The sequence below is a fragment of the Sarcophilus harrisii genome, chromosome 4 (assembly GCF_902635505.1).
Source record: "Sarcophilus harrisii chromosome 4, mSarHar1.11, whole genome shotgun sequence".
Taxonomy (NCBI): domain Eukaryota; kingdom Metazoa; phylum Chordata; class Mammalia; order Dasyuromorphia; family Dasyuridae; genus Sarcophilus; species Sarcophilus harrisii.
In genome coordinates, this window is record NC_045429.1 from 192,405,137 (window position 1) to 192,424,243 (window position 19,107).

The 19,107-nt window shown below is 37.6% G+C and overlaps 1 protein-coding gene across 1 annotated transcript in view; it reads right to left on the bottom strand.

Annotated features, from left to right (window-relative positions):
• Positions 1-19,107, bottom strand: part of CCDC162P — a 214,336-nt gene that overhangs the window by 89,614 nt on the left and 105,615 nt on the right. The window contains exons 22-27 of the mRNA XM_031964438.1: positions 18,551-18,706; positions 9,995-10,088; positions 8,973-9,110; positions 5,769-5,920; positions 4,580-4,691; positions 1,169-1,218 (exon numbers count right to left, since the gene is read on the bottom strand). Of these exons, the coding sequence (XP_031820298.1) occupies positions 1,169-1,218; positions 4,580-4,691; positions 5,769-5,920; positions 8,973-9,110; positions 9,995-10,088; positions 18,551-18,706 (702 nt within the window). The remainder of the gene's footprint in view (positions 1-1,168; positions 1,219-4,579; positions 4,692-5,768; positions 5,921-8,972; positions 9,111-9,994; positions 10,089-18,550; positions 18,707-19,107) is intronic.

Here is a 19,107-nt window from a genome sequence, read left to right on the forward strand (position 1 = left end):
TAATGAAGTAGTACCCCAAAGTTCTAAGCACTGGGGATATACATACAAGTAACAAGATGATCCCTAACCTTAAAGACCTTACATTCTAATAGTGAAAGACAAAAATATCTAGAAGGTGATGGCCAAGAAGGTGCATTTTGTTGATGACTATTTTCAGAACTGGAATTTTAGGGTAAGAAGGGAAGAATACACATCTATTTAGACTTTGAAACAAGTTTACTCTTCCCTTGTCTGGTAAAGCCCTAGTGGTTATTATCAGCCTTACCAAGTCCCTGACCATCCTATTTGTATAGGGTGATATAAGGAAGGAACTCTTTATCAGTCTCTATTGTCTATCCCTCCAAACTCTGAGCATTTTTAAACAATTTTTGAGTTCTTGAGTAGCATATCTTTAAATAGGTGGATTCCACCAGGCTTTTCCTTGATCCCTCCCTCTAAGCTACACAAACTCCTCCTGGTTCTTGCCCTTTTACAATACAGAGATCCTGCCTCTGCTTCCCTGACCCCTTTGTAAGCTATGACAGATGCTTGATTTGATTTCTTCAGATTAATTGAACTGTAACCAAATCTCCATTACTTTTTTTTTATAATATTCTTCAAATTGTGTTCTCTCAAATCTATTGCTCTTCCAAATTTATTATGTTACCACTCCTGGTGTCTATTTTACCTCTTCATTTCGTCTTAAATAAAAATATCTTTTGGCAAAGAGAAAGCCATTGTGAATATTTCATGTGTGTATTTCTAAGAATTGCTCTTTTGGTCTCGTCACACAGGAGTCTAGTTAAATGTAAATTCCTAAATTTTAGGACTACCTCCAGAGGTGAGATGGAATTCTAGGGAAAACTGTTAAATTTTCAGTGTAAGCATTCACACTTCAGAAATTGACAAATGCTACAAATCATGGCTTGGGTCATTGTTTTATTGATTGTCTAGACTAAGGAAGTGATGGAGAAAAAGTTAATTTTGCAGATTGAACTTAAAGGTATGTCCTGTGTACATTTTTTTTTGAGAGCTGGATGTTACATATTTACCAGAATATTCCTGCTTGTACTTAAATGCTATGAGTTGCATATACAGCACAGAACTTACTGAGATTTTATGTGTTGCCTTCTACCAATTTTCACAGGGCCAAATCAATGTGAAACTTACTTCCAAATAAGGCACTTACTTCTGACAGTACTCTATAATCACTTCCCGCTTGACTTTCCCAATTTCATCCTGTGATAAAAGAAAATATTTCCTGTATTAGATAGTCAATAATACTTGTCACCTGCAACTGTCTATGTTCATACACAGATTTAAAAAGTTAAAATGATGAATTCCTCTTTCCCAAGGCAAGAAGGTTGATAATCACCCAAGTTGGGGTTCTTTCTGATATACCTCTGGTATTCTAGCAGGTCATTTAATAGTCCTTGGAATTCTTCACTTGGTGAAAATCTTTTCTTTCCCTCATTTCTCCCTTCCTTTCCTCCCTCTTTTCTTCTCTTCTTTCCTCCTTCTCTTTGTAATGGGGAAATCCAGATTTAATCTGATCCCCTTGGCTCCAGGGCTCCAAGACTCTATTTACTCCATCACCTAGCTGCCCTTCCTCTGCCTCCTTTGTAATTAATCAGTGACTAGGAATAAATGAATGATAGACGATTATTAAGTGCTTGCCATGCTCCAGCACTACAGAAAGCACTATGGTAGCGACACAAGCAAGACAGCACCTGTGCTCAGGAAGGTTTCTGTCTAACAGAGGAAATAAAGAGGAGCTAAAAATGGAGTTGAAGGGGAGGCAGAATGTGCAAGGCACCACGGTTCTGAGATAGCCAAGAAGTGACATGAGAGCTTAGTAATGAGTAAGCAAAGGTAAAAAGTCACCTATCTGAGACCAGCAACCCTGGGGCAGAGCTCATGTGGCTCTGGCAGCAGAGGGTGGAGGAGAGTGTCTGGAGAGAGAGCATCATGGTCTGGTACCCGCTGGCAAGCACCCCAGGGTAGAGTCCTGGTAACTTCAGTGGGAGAAGATTGGACAGGGTATAGACATAGACAGAGGTACAGACAGAGGCATAGATATGTAAAGGGCAGCATGTCAGTGTGGCTAGATAGCTGATGTTGAAGCTGGGAAGTGGGTTCAAATCTGGTCTCTGACACATACTCATTAGGTAATCCCAGGTAAGTCATTTGACTTTTCAGTGACTATCCCAGGCAGCTCTCTAAGGCTCTAAAAGGCAAAGCACTAATTGGGGGAATTTTCTCATTGGGAGCTCCTAATAGAGACACAGATTTGTTTTTAGAGTACACACACGTACATATATACATGTTTGTACATATACATATTATTGCATATCTGTTATATATGTATCTATGTTCATATATATACACACATGTACATTCATTATGTGTTTAATGTATGTATATGTATTCTTCTCTCAAAGAAAATATTTGGTTATTTCTTGTTGGTAAATTAATGTGGATTTGAATCATGTTTTTGTTGTTGTTTTGGAGGGCTGGGAATGATTGCATCTCAGTACAGAAGTCCCAGTAGGGAAATTCTCTCCAAGAATGTAGAATAAAAAATCAATGGACACTTACATTCCTAGAGAACTGTTTGAAAGATTAAAAAAAATGGGGGCATATGTTGGTGTAATGGATAGAATATCAGCCCTGAAGTCAGGAGGACCTAAGTTCAAATCTGACCTCAGACACTTAACACTTCCTGTCTGTGTGGCTCTGGGCAAGTCACTTAACCCCCATTGACTCAGGGGAAAAAAAAAAGACTAAAAAAAATTAAGTGAGCTGTCCATAGTCATGCATCTAGTATGTGTCAGAGATAGTTCCTTCTTGCTCATAGGCTACTCCTCCATCTACTATGCCATCCCGGCTACTCCATAGTATAATTTGAAAAATAAGTAAAACTAAAAACAAAGTAAGCATCTTAATTATATTCATCATAGAATATTGCTGCAAGAAAGACCCATAAGTTACATAAAAATGTAGCTTAGCATCTTATCATTGCTAAAGATGAAATTATGAAAAAAAGTATTAAAAAACCCCAAATTCTCCAGATCCCCTTAATTTTGCAGATGAAGAAACTTGAAACTCAGAGAAGTATAAAGACAGTTTAATATCAATAAAAGCAGATCCAGAATTAGAATTCTGGTTTACTGACTATTCATAAAATGATTATTTTATCATGTTTTGCCATTTTCTTTTTCTTTGCAAATCATAACATTTAATATTGTTGTTGTTCAGTTGTTAAACTCTCAGTGACCCATTTTGGGGTTTTCTTGGCAAAAATACTAGAGTAGTTTGCCACTTCCTTTTCTAGCTCTCTTTACAGATAAGGAAAGTGAGGCAAACAGGATTAATCGATTTGCCTAGGGTCATTTAGCCTCAGAGTAATGTCTGAGATCAGATTTGAACTCATGAGAATAAGTCTTCCTAATTTTAATTTCAGCTTTCTATCCATTGGGCCACTTAGCTGCCCCCAAAACATTTATAAGAATGATAAATATAATATTTTTAAGCATTGTAGAAGATAATTTTCTATAATTGTTAGTAATCAAAGAGGCTATATATATTTCTTACAATCTCCAATATCCCATTTCCCACTTTAATTTGAATTTATTAGACATTGTTAAGATTAGACTGTTTAGATTCATTGCTGTAAATTTAGATTTTAAATAATTTTCAAACTAAAATTATTTTAGTGTTTTCACTTTTACATCACAGTAATTTCCAGATATACTCCCTTCCCCTAGTAAATCTTCCTTTGTAAATGAAACCAATGAAAACAGGACCCACACTTGGCAGTGTATATAACATTCTACCTGTCTAATTCCCCACTGCTATTAAGGAAGGAGGGAGATATTTGTCCTTATTTCTTTCCTGGCCTTTATTGGTCATTAGAATTACATGGCATTCACCTTTGGTTTTAGTTTAGTTGATTTAATGTTTTTAATCAACATTATTATAGTCTTTTATAAGTTGTTTTACTCTAAAGCTTACTCTGAAGCTTATTTTACAATGCATCCATTCATATAAGTTTACTCAGGTTGCTTTCTAGTGCTCAGTCATCTTTTTTTTAAAAATAATCCAATAATATTCTACTTCATTCAGATACCACAATTTATGCATCCATTTCACATGTGATTAATTTTTGAGGCCTACATGCTGACAGACAGATGTGTAAGAAGCTATATTTCTGCTAATGAATTCAATAAGTAAATTCACATCACAGGCAAATTGGCTGATGACCTATGAAATATCTTCAGGCTGAAAGTCGGTAGTTTGGTGGATGTGGGGCTAGGCCTAGAGTCAGGATGACCGAGTTCAAATTTAGCATCAGATACTTTCTAGTTGTGCTACCCTGGGCAACATTCTTTTTGCCCTCAGTTTCCTCAAATGTAAATTGGTAATGTAAATCCTATTATCGTAGGATTTATCTCTAGGGTTCTTATGAGATTTGAGTGAAAAAATATTTGTAATTTAAAATTCATAGCACAAAATAAGCCATTTTCTAGATGAAAATCCTCTTTTTATTGTTAAAAACTCAAAACTAATAAAAGCCCCCATCCTTTCATTGCAAACTCACAGTCTTCTCCACTGGCTTGCCTATGGTTTCCTTCCTTTGGACGAAGGTATTCAGCATCATATCACGTAATCCCAGCTTTTCCAGTTGAATAGACACAAAAGCCTCTGGAGTCCTATCAAATGAAGAGAAATCTCTGAGCTCTGCATGTAAAGTAACTGGATACTAGTCAAGAAGCAAATTAGCAACCTCTCCCAGCACATAGGAACACCCAGAAACTTGTAATGGATTAGTGAACAAACAGGTGTCTCTTTCTCTCTGCTTCTGTACCTGCTTCAGGGAAGCCTTGTTTATTAGGGATTACCATTCCTTCTTTAATAAGAAAAAAACCATCAGAAAGTCACAGGATCACAGGTTTAGACCTGGAAAGGAGCTTTGATGTCACCTAGTGCAGCCTCTTCATTTTACAGATGAAGAAACTGAGGTTCAGAGAGACTCATGGGATCACAGATTTAGAGATGAAGGCTATCTTTTTTTTTTTCCTGAGGCAATTGGGGTCAAGTGACTTGCCCAGAGTCACACAACTAGGAAGTATTAAGTGTCTGAGACCAGATTTGAACTCAGGTCCTTCTGACTTCAGGGCTGGTGCTTTACTAGCTTGTGCTAGTCCATCTATTTCTGAAGCTTAGGGGATGCCCTAAACTGATTTGACTTTCCAAGACCAGACACGTTAGACTCACACCCCCAACCCTGTTCAAAATGGGGCAATAGGTAGGGAGATGTGGGTCAGGTCTCATATGATAGGATCTTAGGGTCCTGTTATGAAAAGATGACAGGGTCAGAGATCTAGAGTTAAAAGGGGTCTCAGAGGCCATCTAATCCAAACTCCTAATTTTACACATAAAGAAGCTCAGGCCCAAGCAGGTTACGTATCTAGCAGAAGTGGGCCTGTGACCCTCCTGTCCCTCCTCCTCTGGGCAGCTCACATACACTGCACATACTCTTTCCCTCTGTCCAACTCTCTGAAAACATGGCACAGGATTGTGGACTCTACACCAGCAGCCAGAGTGCCAGGGGAAAGTAATTCTCATCACAGACATCATCGGCCAGATCAGTTTTCTTACATCCCCCCCCCCCTTTTTTCCGGAGCAGTGTTCTTCTGATTGTACAACGCTGATTCCCTGAGAAAATGCTGTCCATTTACTTAACAGGGCTGATTGGGAACACGCCCCATAACTCTGATGATAATTACCTCTTAGTAGGCTGGACTCCTGGGGAAGAATGGGGAAGTGAGCCTGAGACTCTGGGCACTGTGGCCAATGATGTGCTTTCTCTGTCATTCCCAGTCCTGGCACTTCCATGGGTTGAAACTTCCCCATCATGGCTCCTCAGCTGAGAAGCTTCCTAGAATATTGTAAGGATTGGATTTCATTAGATAGTTTTATGGGACTTGGGACTATGAGTCCTGAAAAAAATCTCCTAGTTATATTTGACCTCAAATACCTGTTTACATAGCTCAGGCAGTGCCTGGTCATGCTGCCAAGAATGAGATTAAGATAGAAACATTACTACCTGGTCCTTTAGCCATACAAAGAAGGAGATGGAGAAGTGAAGGAAAGAAGCTCTTCCTCCAGTAAAGTATGGCTGAACAAAGGTCTCTTTGAGAGATTCAAACATGGTGAAACACTCAGTAAATATTGTTTACTGACTCAGCCATTGTCTAAGAATTGGAAAATATCCTCAGGATATGTACTGCAAGCAAATGAAGGCAGGTTATACCTGTCCACTATTACGTGCAAGGTAAAAGGAGGAAGAAGAGGAGGAGGAGGAGGAAGAAGGGAGAGAAAAAGAAGGAAGAGAAGAATAGCAGAAAGCCTTTATATAATGCTTAATAATTTTTCAAAGCCCTTTACAAATATTATCTTATTGCTCCTCACAACAACCCTGAGGGATAAGTGGTGTTATTATCCCCAATTTTGAGATAGGGAAACTGAGGTTGAGAGAGATGAAATTAATTATCCATAGTCACGCAAATAGTGTCTAAAGGTGGATTTTAACTTGGATAAAGAGTAATGTGGAAAACGACATCTTCAAAGTTATGAATTGAATGAAATATGTTGAATATAGTCTTTCCATTTTTCTAAACTATTGTTAAACAAAAAGGGAACATTGCAAAGTGAAAATGATACTGGATTTGGAGTCTCCTGGAGAATGACTTTTAGTCATTTTTAAAAGTTGTTAATATGTCTTGGATAATAAGCCTTTAAAGATATTTCATATATAGTTTTTTCATATAAATTATCTAAGGATTGCAATCCTTGATTATGGACATATTGTCTAAAAGGGACAGTTATCATTTTGAAAGAATGAAGTGAAACAAGGAATATAATATTGATCTAGCAAGCAGAAGGTTTGGGTCCTATTCCTAGACATCTGAGACCCAAGAATCAAAAATTTAGACCTGGAAGGGGCAGTTGAGGTTATTTAAATAAATGCAACTCTTTCTTTATGCAGATGACAAAACTGAAGCCCAGAGATTAAATGAGTTGTCTAGAATCTCAAGATTAATAAATATCTTAGGTGATTTTTAAAAACTGTTAAAATATTAAATATTTTATTATTCAATTAAAAATAATAAAATATTTTTAAAAAATAAAACATATCTCTTTCCCTTCTTCCCTTCATTCCTCCTACCCTCCCCCCCCTTTCTGTTGGCATCCAAGGATGAAGATCTCATTCATTCACATCATAGCATTGTGTACTAAATTGAGTGAGGGAAGAGCCACTTTCCCTTTCCCGTTAAGTCCTAGGATCTTTTGAAGTAACCCTGGTACTTTTCCAGCTATCGGTGTAAAGAATGAAGTTTTGGACCTGGGAGCTCACACCATGACAGCCTTGGAGTCCAGGACTCCAGGCCAGATGTTGCAACCAGCCCATCATGGAAGCCCAGAGAAAGCCACAAGCCCAGGAGGACTTTGGATTTGGGATTTTTTGAGATTAATGCTTTATTATAACTGAACTAAGCTGTAAACCAAATCCCTTCCACAGGGACCAAGGAGGATAAAAAGGGATGGTGCAAAGAATTTTTGTACATTTGATCTTGCTATATATTTGAAGTAAATATTCCTTTGTAATTGATTATATGACTGGCATGTGCTATATGGAACCCGCTACAAATTAAGGGAACACCCATGATTAGGGTTTGAGCCAATAGTAGAGACTAGACACTATCCCTTTCAACCCCCTAAAAATATGGGAGAACCCTGGGGGGTAGGAATGAAATGTAACATACTTGGACTTAAGGCAGCTGGGTTCTAGGATAGTCACTGTTATATTTGTACTACTAACTTTAGTAAGAAAACCTCTTTCCAAATCTTAAAAATCTAGCTTTTTAAAGGAAAAAGTCTCCTCTCATTTTTCAGGTGTGTGTGTATGTGTGTGTGTGTGTGTGTGTGTGTGTGTGTGTGTGTGGCTGTGTGTGTACATGCGCATGTACACACTTTAAGTCATGTAATTAAGTTCTTGAGGAAAGTCAGGCAGTGGGCCTTAAAAATAAATTTCCATACCTAATTCCTTGTTTAGCTTTTATGGTCACCATGAGGATTGGGGTGAGTCAGGAGGCTCTTGGTATATAAACAAGGCGTCTATATTCCTTTATTCACATGAAATATGGCAAGAAGCCAAAGAGAAGGGGTGATGTTGACCAAGGTAGGAGGGATTCCCTAGTTAATGCACTGAACAGAATCCCTGATAGCCAGATGAGTTTCAGAGTCTATTTGCAAGAATGATTTAGGGAAATTATTTTTATTTTTTTATATTTAAGTTGTAATCATTATGAATATACTTCAGGCAAAGACCCCCTTCTTCTCTAAGTCCTTTCCAAAATCACTTATGTCCTTTTATCTTTTCTCATCTCTGCAGAATTCCCTTCATTCTAGCTTGGTACCAAGAATTCTTGTGAAAACCATAGGAGGAAAGGTTGGCACTGACCAATCAGGTGATCACCCTGTACAGGAGAGACCTGATTTCCTTATCTTAGTGACCTGACTTTTCGTTGCTTTGTAGATAATTCTTTTACAATTCATTCAAATCTTTTGTCTCTATATTTTTTTGTGAACTTGCATGAAGAAGAAATCATAATAGTTTTAAAGCTTTATGGGACAGTAGGAAAATTCATCTCCTTGGGCTAGGTTAATTTTTAATTTTTATATTGTCTTGTACATTGCTCACATTTGGCCAGTCTCCTAAAATGACCTATAGAAAAAAATCCATTAAAGAGAGAAAGAAAAAAAGAGAGAGACAGACTAATAATATAGCAAGCAATGTGGTCATAAATTCCTATTTCCTAAAAGAAAAAACTGTGATCGCAAATAGCCAAATTCCCCAGCTGCACTTAGTTGGCTTCAGCTAGTGACAGTGAAGCAGTTTTCTGGTTTGTCTAATCCCGTGGGCTGACCTGTCTGTCCACGGGGCAGATCGACCATGGGCTGTGGCCAAAGGCAGCCTGCTGGACAGCAACCATCAGGGCATTTTTCTGAGCAGTCTGGCAAGCAAGAGTCACTTGCATGTTTTCCACTCCTGAATAAAATAAGAGCTGAAGGAAGAAAGTATGAGAAATACTGGGAAATTGTTCTTCAATCACAGAGGAAAAGGTAGGTTGATATGTGCCATCTGTTCACTGTGTGGGAAACATTCACTGACCTTTAGAAACAGTGCTGACCCAGGCCCTGTAGCCCCAAGGCTGTATTTAGAGCAAATGGTCTCTCAGGCAGCCTTGAGCACTGATTTCAGTTCATGGCAGTCACCCAGGTTTAATTTTTCCCAAAAGCTGCAAATTTGACTCAGCTTCCTTTGAGGATACTAGACAAACTGTGAAAGATTTACATCCAGAAATAGGCTGCCATGCAGAATAAAGCAACCCAGATCATGTTAATGTTTAATTTCTTCTTCCCCCTCCCATTGTCCCCAAAGAAAAGCCAAGAAATCTTTCCTGATGAGCCAGAGAGAAATGAACACAAGTAAATTTCTTGTATTCAACAAACTTATTAAGCGCCTATATATACCAGGCTCTGTGTGAGGTGTTGGGGATGCAGAGGATGAAAATAAAAATTAGAACCTGCTCTCAAAAAGTTTACATTCTGTTGTATGATGTTAAAAGTTAAACGTCTCCTAATATAAGTGCATTTTTAAAAAAGGCAACATAAGAAAAGGTGTTTGGAAACATAAAACTTATTTTTATTGCCCAACAGAAATTCTTACCACAGTTATTAAGAGTATATATGGAAGAAATTATGCCAAATTACAAGAAATAAAAAAAACAGTAAATAATTATACTAACTGCACTTATGGGAGCTGTGAGTATAAGATGGAATTAAAATTCTGGGGCAAAAATAACATGATTCTGATCATGGACAATATGCATGTGACAGTTTATTTTGACTTCCTTTGAGTGGGAAAACAAAACAAAACAAATTTTACCTGAAAAATGCTTTCCTTTTTATGAAAACTAAATTTTCCAATATGATTATCATCCACCTCAGAGATAGCCAATTGAAGAGTAGAAGGAACATATCTAAAAGAAAAAAAAAAAAAGTAAACTAGTCCCCTTGATTTGACTTTTGTCATTAATGGGATGTGTATATTTAAGTCAGTCTAAAGGGAAGAATAAATGTCTTGACTCCCCTATTTGGAGGACAATATCATTGCCTTTAGAGAACTCAAATATACCATATGAATCCAAATATAGGTCATTCCTAAATATATATGTTGTTGCTATTCAGTTGTTCAGTCCTATCCAACTCTTTGTGATCTTATGGATCATAGCACACCAATACCATCTTCTTGACAAAGATACTGGAATGGTTTGCCATTTCCTTCTCCAATAGACAAGAGATAAAAATGATTTGTGTAGGATCACACATTTAGTACATGTCTGAGCGAAATTTGAACTTGGAATTACCCAACTCTTGGTCCAGAGCTCTAGACACTGAGCCACCTAGGTGCCTCCATGACAAACCAAAGTTAAATGGCTTATCCAGGTTACATAGCTAATAAGTAAACGTATGAAGCTGAATCTGAACTCCCAGGGTCAGAAATCTCTCCACACTCTATCCCCTGAGTCATTTGGCTGCCTTCAATATATGCTGCCCCAAATATATGCTGCATCCCTCAAATGAGACCTCACTGGAAAAGCAGTAATATTTAAAAAATTCTAAAAATATATAATTTCTTTTTTTTTAAACTGTTTTATTTCAGAGAAATCAGCTAATTTTTTCCTAAAAGTAATTTAAAAATTTACAAGTAGGGACTCTTGTTAGTCACTATTTTGTAGTAATTCCTGGCCCATCTACTACAGTACTTGAGGTTTTCATTAGGCAAATCCTACCCAAATTGATTATAGAATTAACAATAATAATAATAATAATAATAGTGAGTATTTATTTATTTGCCTTAAGGTTATAGCAACTTATATCACATATAAATTTTCATCCTTAGCACAACCCTGTGAAGTAGAAACTTGGTTTTATTTCAAGAGATGAGAAATGTACTTTGAGAAAGTCTACTGCAGGATTTCTTAACTTGATGTCCATGAACCCATGGGATCCATGAATTTAGAAGGAAAAAAAATCCATTTTAATTTTCATTAACTGTTGGTTTCCTTTGTAATCCTGGGTTTTAATTTCATGCATTGAAAACTTTATTTTGAGAAAGAGTCCACAGGCTTCACTAGAATGCCAAAGGGGTCTATACTGCAAGAAAGGTTAAGTACCCCTGGTTCTATAAGTCCCAGGCATCATATCTGTATAAACAGGTAATAAACAATGAAAACAAAAGAAATCTTATTCCTTCTTTTCCTAGATATATGCCACAATCCTTCCCTGCCCCCTACCAGCTTGGGCTGGGATCCAGGTTCTCTGGGAATTCTAGGCTACAAGTAGCAACTTTCTCCAGGGCCCAGAGATTAAACACTCCTTATTACTATCCCATTTTGAAGAGAGAGAATTTTGACCCCCAGACTTCAGTAAATGTTTCAAAGGTGAAGAAGTGGAACCTTTACTTCTCCATCCCTGCCTTTCATGCTGTTTTTGGAAAAGTTTCATTCATTTAAAAAACATGGGAACCTCATTTCTCCATAGGAGGATAAGTACTTACTTATTAAGTATTTTTGTTGTTGTTGTTGTTGTTGTTAATAAGAGTCAGTTGACTCACTTCTTTATCTACTTTTCCATTCCATGACATTGAGTTCTGTGGGGCCACCACGAAGCAATTACCTGTTTGAAATGGAGATCTGGGGTATGCTCAGGATGACTCTGAAAGTGTTTCCCAATGTGAAGACGTTGAGAAATCAATTTCTGAGAGATTTGTGATGATATGGAATGGAGGTGTTTTGTAGGATTGTGGGGCATGTATTGACATCCTGTAACTGCTAGCCTGTACATGCTAGCCATGGGATTGGAAGCTTCTTTCAATTGGCTGAGTAATCAGAATTCTAAGTCTCTTTAAGAAAGTCCGGAGTCAGTCTCGTCTCATTGCCCAATACTCTGGATCATGAGCCTTCATCTCAGCCCCTCCTCAGGCAATATTGTTTCTTACTTTTGCTGACTACTGTCAGCTAGTGAGAAACAATATTATCAGGCCCTCCCTATTGAGGCCAGTGTGTGGCAGTGAGAAATGGGCCATAGTCAATGGCTTCTCAGTTCTGTTCTTTTCTACTCTGGTGAAAGCGTTAGAATTTCAAATCTTCTGAGTTTAGAAATGTCAAAGGAGGAAGGAGCGCTGTCTGGGACCTTGCCAGAGGGTGGCTGAGATCAGCTGAGAAGCTCATTTGGCAGGGAGGAGATTAAAATTATGTCATCTCTATTAAAAGAGCTCTGAGCCAATAGCACTCATGAAAGGGACTAGGGTTCCCTATGAAGAGGACCTTAGCTCTTCCTTATGGTCTGACATACCTCCTCTTTCCACAGTCCTATTTTTATAAGGCTAGATGTCCAGTCATTCCATAACAGCTATACCAAATATGGAATAATTCTATTGAATAAGCAAAATAATATGTCAGTAGGGTCACACAAGTTGGATGAAGCAAGGAATATCTCCATACAAGATGAACAAGCAGAAGCCTGAATCAAGGAAAAAAGAGCCAGCCAGACCCAAATCCCAGGCAAGATCACAGTCTAGGTTTAGGTCAAAATCTAGATCAATGTCCTGGACTAGTCCAAAGTCCAGTGGCCACTAAGAGTATAACCATAATGTTTTTAGGCATGTATCATTTATTTACTCATAGTTCAGTTTACTAAATTATTAGGAATACAATGTTGCAACAGTGCTTTAAAAAAAAGAAAAAAAATCCCCAAACTTTTATTTTTGTCAATTTTTCCTGTAGCAGGCAATGGTTATTATAATTAAAATGATATACTGTTGAGAAGCCACTCTTAAGAGTTCAGTTTGTTAAATGTCATGGGCAGCTACCAATTTGGTTGTGATATCTCTGTATATTTTTGTAAAGATTCTCTCTTTTTATGCTTGAAATATTGGTAAAATGTTGTTGCAACATTGTTCTATTAGAAATAAAATTCATATTCATGAAGCGAAATGGTATCAATTTGATAGAACAACTGTTTAAGCTAGAAAGTTAGGCTGTTCTTTGAAATATTGTGATTACAAAATGGAAAAAATAGCCACAGTATAACACTGACTGCTATGGCATTTCAAGTTTCCAAGGATTTATCCTTACCCTTAGGTGAGGGATGAGGGAATGGTATAAACTTTTACATTCAGTGAGCAAAGGGGTCATTAAAATGGTCATCTGCTCCTATTGGATAAGTGATTGGTGTGAAAACACAAAAATATTTTGGGAGACTTTCTACGCACTGGGCTTGATTATGGCAAGGCAAAACAAGGCTAAAAGGCCTTCAGCCAATTTCTTGTAGGTAAGTAAGTGAACTTAGAATTTGCAGCTCACAGTTCTGGGAGCCTGATATACAAAACTTTTGACATGATTCTATTAAACTTATTAATACTGATTGGAATAGAGTAGGGATCCAAATGAATTATTTCTCTCAGCAGTCACGCTGCAGGTTGTTGTGAACTTCTCAAGAGACTGATGTAAGATGAGGGAGGGAGGCATAACCCTGAGGTACTAGGAAGGGGAGGAACTTTTATATTTTATGTATTGCTAAAAATATCCCTTTCTCAAAGCTAATTGATGTTAAGGGCTAAGTACTGGGGAGAACACACCTGGTGGAGTCTACAGATAATCGCAGTAGAGAAGAAAAAACCTCCAAACTCCTTGGGATGCTCCTGGTACCCTGAGGGCAGATATAGTTTGCTTGTCTCCAAGAAAGTGGCCCAGAACATATTTGCTACATATCTGTACATAGGGCTAAGTTCAAGATCTTTGGGAATGGGAACTTTATATTACTTGCCCCCTTTAGATTTTATTGAAGTCATATTTTCAGGCAAAATATGGCCCATAGTCTGTGTTCAGACCAATTTAGTACTTTAAAATAATATCAGTTTCAATATAATGTAGCCAAGTGACCAAACATTTAAATCTACAAATTCCCTTAATGTAATGCAGGACTTCCCCCCAAGTCATCACAATCTACCCACTGATCTGTATTGGCTTGCTGTAACGAACAGTGGACAGAAGATAGGATCTGAAGTCCAAGGCTCTGCGTTCAAATCCCCATTCTGACGCTTTGGGCCAACCACTGTGGTCTTAAGAGTAGATGGATCAGGAGTTCTCTTCTGACTCTGAATCTGTGATCCTTTGATCTTTGCCAATAATTCAGCCTAAGAGATCCCATTTTCTTCTTTCTCTCTCTGTCTCTACCCTGCCTCAGCCCATCCTTGTGGCAGCCACAAACTTCAGGGGGAAGCAAATCTATAGCCTATCAGAAAACCAATTCTAACACTTTACAGAGTAAAAGTTGCTATTTCCCAGGTTAGTGACAGGAAAAATAAGAAATATGTTGATCATGTATGGGGCTACCTGAAATCTAGGGGAGGGAGTAGAGAGAAGAAAAGTTGAAACAAGTTTTTGCAAGGATCAGTGTTGAAAAAATTACCCATGCATATGTTTGTATATTAAAAAATCTATAATTAAAAAAGAAGTATGTTGGTATAGTAATCTGGCCAAAGTAGTGAATCCAGAATATATTCACAAAAAGGACTCAGATTTGAATGCCTTCCATTATATCAGTAAATCAGATTTACTTTCACCTCCCCCAAAAGTCTATGCAATTCTTTAAGATTCCAAGTTGCAGAAAAATTGCCAACTAGCATTGGTAGAAGGAGTCCCCTATATTAACAAGAGTTTCTAGAACCCATTACTCTTGGCATATGAATCAGACAATTTGAGGGAATCCTCAAAAAAATTCATTTCTGTGACTAGCGTTTTGATCCATTCATCTAGAAGTAGAATAGCTGAATTTGATTTGTTTCTATCTCTCAATTTTCTACAAGCAACAAACTCCTAATAAACTTTTTTTACATAAAGCTTATTAATTCATACTTTTTATTGTTTCTTTTTTTGAAGTAAAGGTTTTTTTGGCATTTTACACAGAAAAACCTGCAGTGGGACTCTCAACAGTTACTCAGAAGCTCATAAACAGGAGGTCCATGTTAACAGCTAGTTTAACTACAAGAGAGCTACACAAACGAGGAAGATTGGAGGGAGAGGATAGTGAGGCACAATAGGAACAATATTTTTCAAACCTTTCTCAAAGAATGACAGAGCATCCTAAGTCACTGAAAAGTTGTACAAATGAACTCTAAACATCAAAGGAATAACCTTTATAAATAAGTTGTGTTGTTTTTTTTTCTTTTCGGTGGGGTTTACCCTTACCCCAATGGCTTAGCACAGTGGTTCTCAAACTGTTTTCAGTATCTTTATCCTATTAAAAATTATTGAGGATCTCTCCAAAGCGTTTTTGTTTATCTGGATTATATTTATAGACATTTACCATATTGGAAATAAAAATTATTTTTGAATTTGTAGACCTTCTAAAAGAGTTTCAGAGATCCCCAGGATTCTCAGATCATACTTTGAGAACCACTGGCTTAGCACCTTACCCGTTGGCTTAGCATTTACAAATTGGGCATTTAAAATAAAAAAATTAACATTATGGTGGTTTGGGTAGGGGTTCCTACCTGGATGAGAATTTATTAAATATAGTTCTGATGAGGTCCTGGATCAGCCCAGGTGGGGCAGGCAGAGAGAGCTTGAAGTACTAATAAAATTACTCCCTGAGGCAAGCAGAGAAGGGTACTGATCAGGATCAGTTTAACTTTATAACCATACCCCTGTGGGAGTCGTGGGTAGTCCCACCATGCTGTGTACAGCTAGAAATTCAAGTTATGTCAAACTCCTGAGAGTAAATTTCCCCTACATATCTATCCACGGCTCATGCGGGTTATAGCCTTCCACAGCACTCTGCCTCTTACTGTCTTTCTCCTCTCTCCTCCCCTATGCCTGCTTCATGCTATTTTTCCTCTCATCTCCTCCAACCATGCCTCATGGTGTCTTTCTCGTCTTATGGCTAATTAATTCTTTTAGGTACTAAACTCATCTACAGATTTAACCTGCCAACTAAGGGCATATTCCAGCTTCATGGGGTGTTCCCTTTCTCCTGATTAATTGTGAGTTCCACTAGGGAACTTGCCTTTTTCATTGTTAATATGCTCTCCCAATTCTATTTCATATTTACCCTTCCTGATGTCTATTGTATCTATTTTGTCTGTAACCTCTTCTCCTAAATAAATCTACCTTTTTCAAAGAGAATGGCCACTGTGAATTCTTCATATGACCTCAATATTTGATGCCTACATCAATCTCAATATTTGATGCTAAACTCCAAACATCATTTGGAACTAGAAATTGCTCTCCTGTAACACATCAGTTCCACTGTCTGAGCTTATACTGTGGTCCTAAGCTGGAAACGATGAAGAGAGACAGAGACAGACAAGAGAGAGATGGAGAAAGCCTACATTTCCATATAAAGTCTTGCCCAAGGTCTACCACAAAGGTCAGTTTCTCTCAGAGACAAATGCTCTTCCTTTTTAATAGTACTCTTTCAGTGATGTTGTTACTACAGCCTCTGAAAAATTAAAGTTGAGGGTTAGCCAAAAGGCAATGGAGAGGTGCATTAGTAAGTGTGAGTAAGTTCAAACATATTTGTAGTGTGGAATTGCACAAAAAATGGCACAAAGTATTTCATCAGACAGATTTATGACTGAACAAAAAGGTGGGCCAATCATGTAGCAAGAACCAGAATATGCAATGCCTGTGTGCTTCATATAAAAGTTTAGAGATCTAAAAGAAGGTCCCTAGAATGTGGAGTAAATTTTCTGTAGTGTGATTCATAGGAAGATATGGGCAAGAATTGCACAGGTTGGAAGGTCACAAACACATTGAGATCTGCATTATTGATCTGATGATCCACAGTGATGAAATCCCAAGTTCCTCAGTGTCTCAAGGCAAAAGATGGAGACTATAAATTTATAGGGGAGAGGAAAAACCAATAACAACTATACTCATTGCCCTGCCTTTGCATTCTATACCATGAAGACTTTGACATTTCTTTGCAGGACGATCTTCTCTATAGCTCCGTTTCATGCTTTTTTTTTTCCTTGGGTAACAATGGTAGCACTGCTCTAGTTTATATCCTTTTAAAAGTCAAAATGGCTGTGCTTCCAGTACTTGGCATTTGTTCCTAGATCATGAAGAACTTTAATGACCTGATGAAAAGGTCAGAGCCTCTAGGTCAATACCTTCTTAGCCAGTTCTTCCAATTCCCACTGCATCTCCTCCATCTTTGTCTTCTTTCTGAGTCAACTCTTTCTTCTTGGAAATTCCTTTTTTTTTTTTAACCAACTCCATTACTTGGCTGGCCTTTACCCTTCAGGCCAAGCCTCCTAATTTCTTCTGAAGCACGACTGCCAAGACCTAGTTTAAGGAATCTTGGGTAAAATTTCACGTATTGAGGAGTACAGAACAAAAGTTCTCGAGAGCACTGCTTTGGTTGCATCAATTGGTGCTCTGGTCCAAATTAGCCCTTACAACTCATTACCCTGGAAGTTACTTCAGCCAGGTCCTAAGGCTTCCAGCCACTTATCCGTAGCTCACCCCAAGCCTTTTGCCAGCTCCTGCCCAGCATTTTGCTAACTACATTGGTTGCCCACCTATTTCTTCATCACACCCTACTACTTCACTCTTTTATTTCATAGTAACTATGATAGTAATTAATGAAGTCAAGACAGCAATCAAGTTTTTAAAGGCAGTTATTTGGAAAGAGGGAGTGCTTTTGTTCTGTAGAAACCCAAAGAGTATAAACAAGACAAATGGTTAGACTATCAGGAAAAGCTTCCTCCCAGTTAGATCTTTCCAAAAGTGAAAAGGGCAGCCTTAGGAGTCAAGCTCCTCTTTATTAGAACTCTAAAAAGTGACTCAATGACTGCTTGTAAAGCAGGCTACGGTGAATATTTCTTTCATGTATGGCTCTGAGTTGATGGCTACTGAGGTCCACTGCAACTCTCAAATTCTGTAAATTTTTGTGTTTTATTATTATTACCCTCATCTCTTTTCTCCTAAATTTCAAAATATCAAAGTCTATGATAGGCAATAACAATAATAATAATAATAGCTGGTATTTTTAAAGTACCTACTATATGTCAGGCATCGTGCTAAGTGCTTTACAAATATTATCTCATTTGAACCTCATAACAACCCTGGAAGATAAGTACTATTATTCCCAGTTGAGGAAATATGGGCAGACAGAGATTGTGACTTGTCCAGAGTTACACAGCTAACTAAGTATCTGGCATTTGATCTGAATTCAGGTTTTCCTGACTGCAGGCCTGAGGATCTAAGAATTAAGTTTAGCAACATGATTCAATTTAGGTTATAAATAATGTTAGAATTTTGTTTTCCATTCATGAGATCATTCACTAGGGGAGCAGAGTATGAATCACACAGTCACATCTTCTCTGCTCTTGTCCCACCTCAAATAATACAAATAATATATGTTGACTTACCTATCTACTCGACTATTATCTTCCTGTAGAGCTGTAATGAAAATTGGAGGTGGTTGGTCTGCCTTCTCCTTATGAGATGCAAATTCAAAGTAGACTGGCCTCAAGTACAAATGGAATTCATCAAAACCCATCTCTTGGGCAAATATTTTGTATAACCTAAAATTAAAAAAAATTCATCTTCTATAATTTTTTTTCAGAATGTCTATTTGCTCTAGACCCAAGACACATTAAAAACAAAATAAATCAATAAAGTTTTATTTCTACAAAAGGAAAAACAAAAGAGGTGCTGTAAAATATCCCATGGGCTCAATATGCATGCCAGTAAGAGTCAAAAGCAGTAATAAAGCATTAAATGACTGTGAAGTGAACAAGATTCAAAGACCTGAGCTCTCCTACATCACAAGGAATGGAAATTTCAGTGGTACAGGAAACTTCTTCCTTCTTCCACTAATGCACATTGATGTCATCTAGATACAGTTGCCTGGGGCCCTGAGAGGATATTCGACTTTCCCAGGTTCACAAGTCAATCTATGTGTCAGAGTCAGATCTTAGATAAA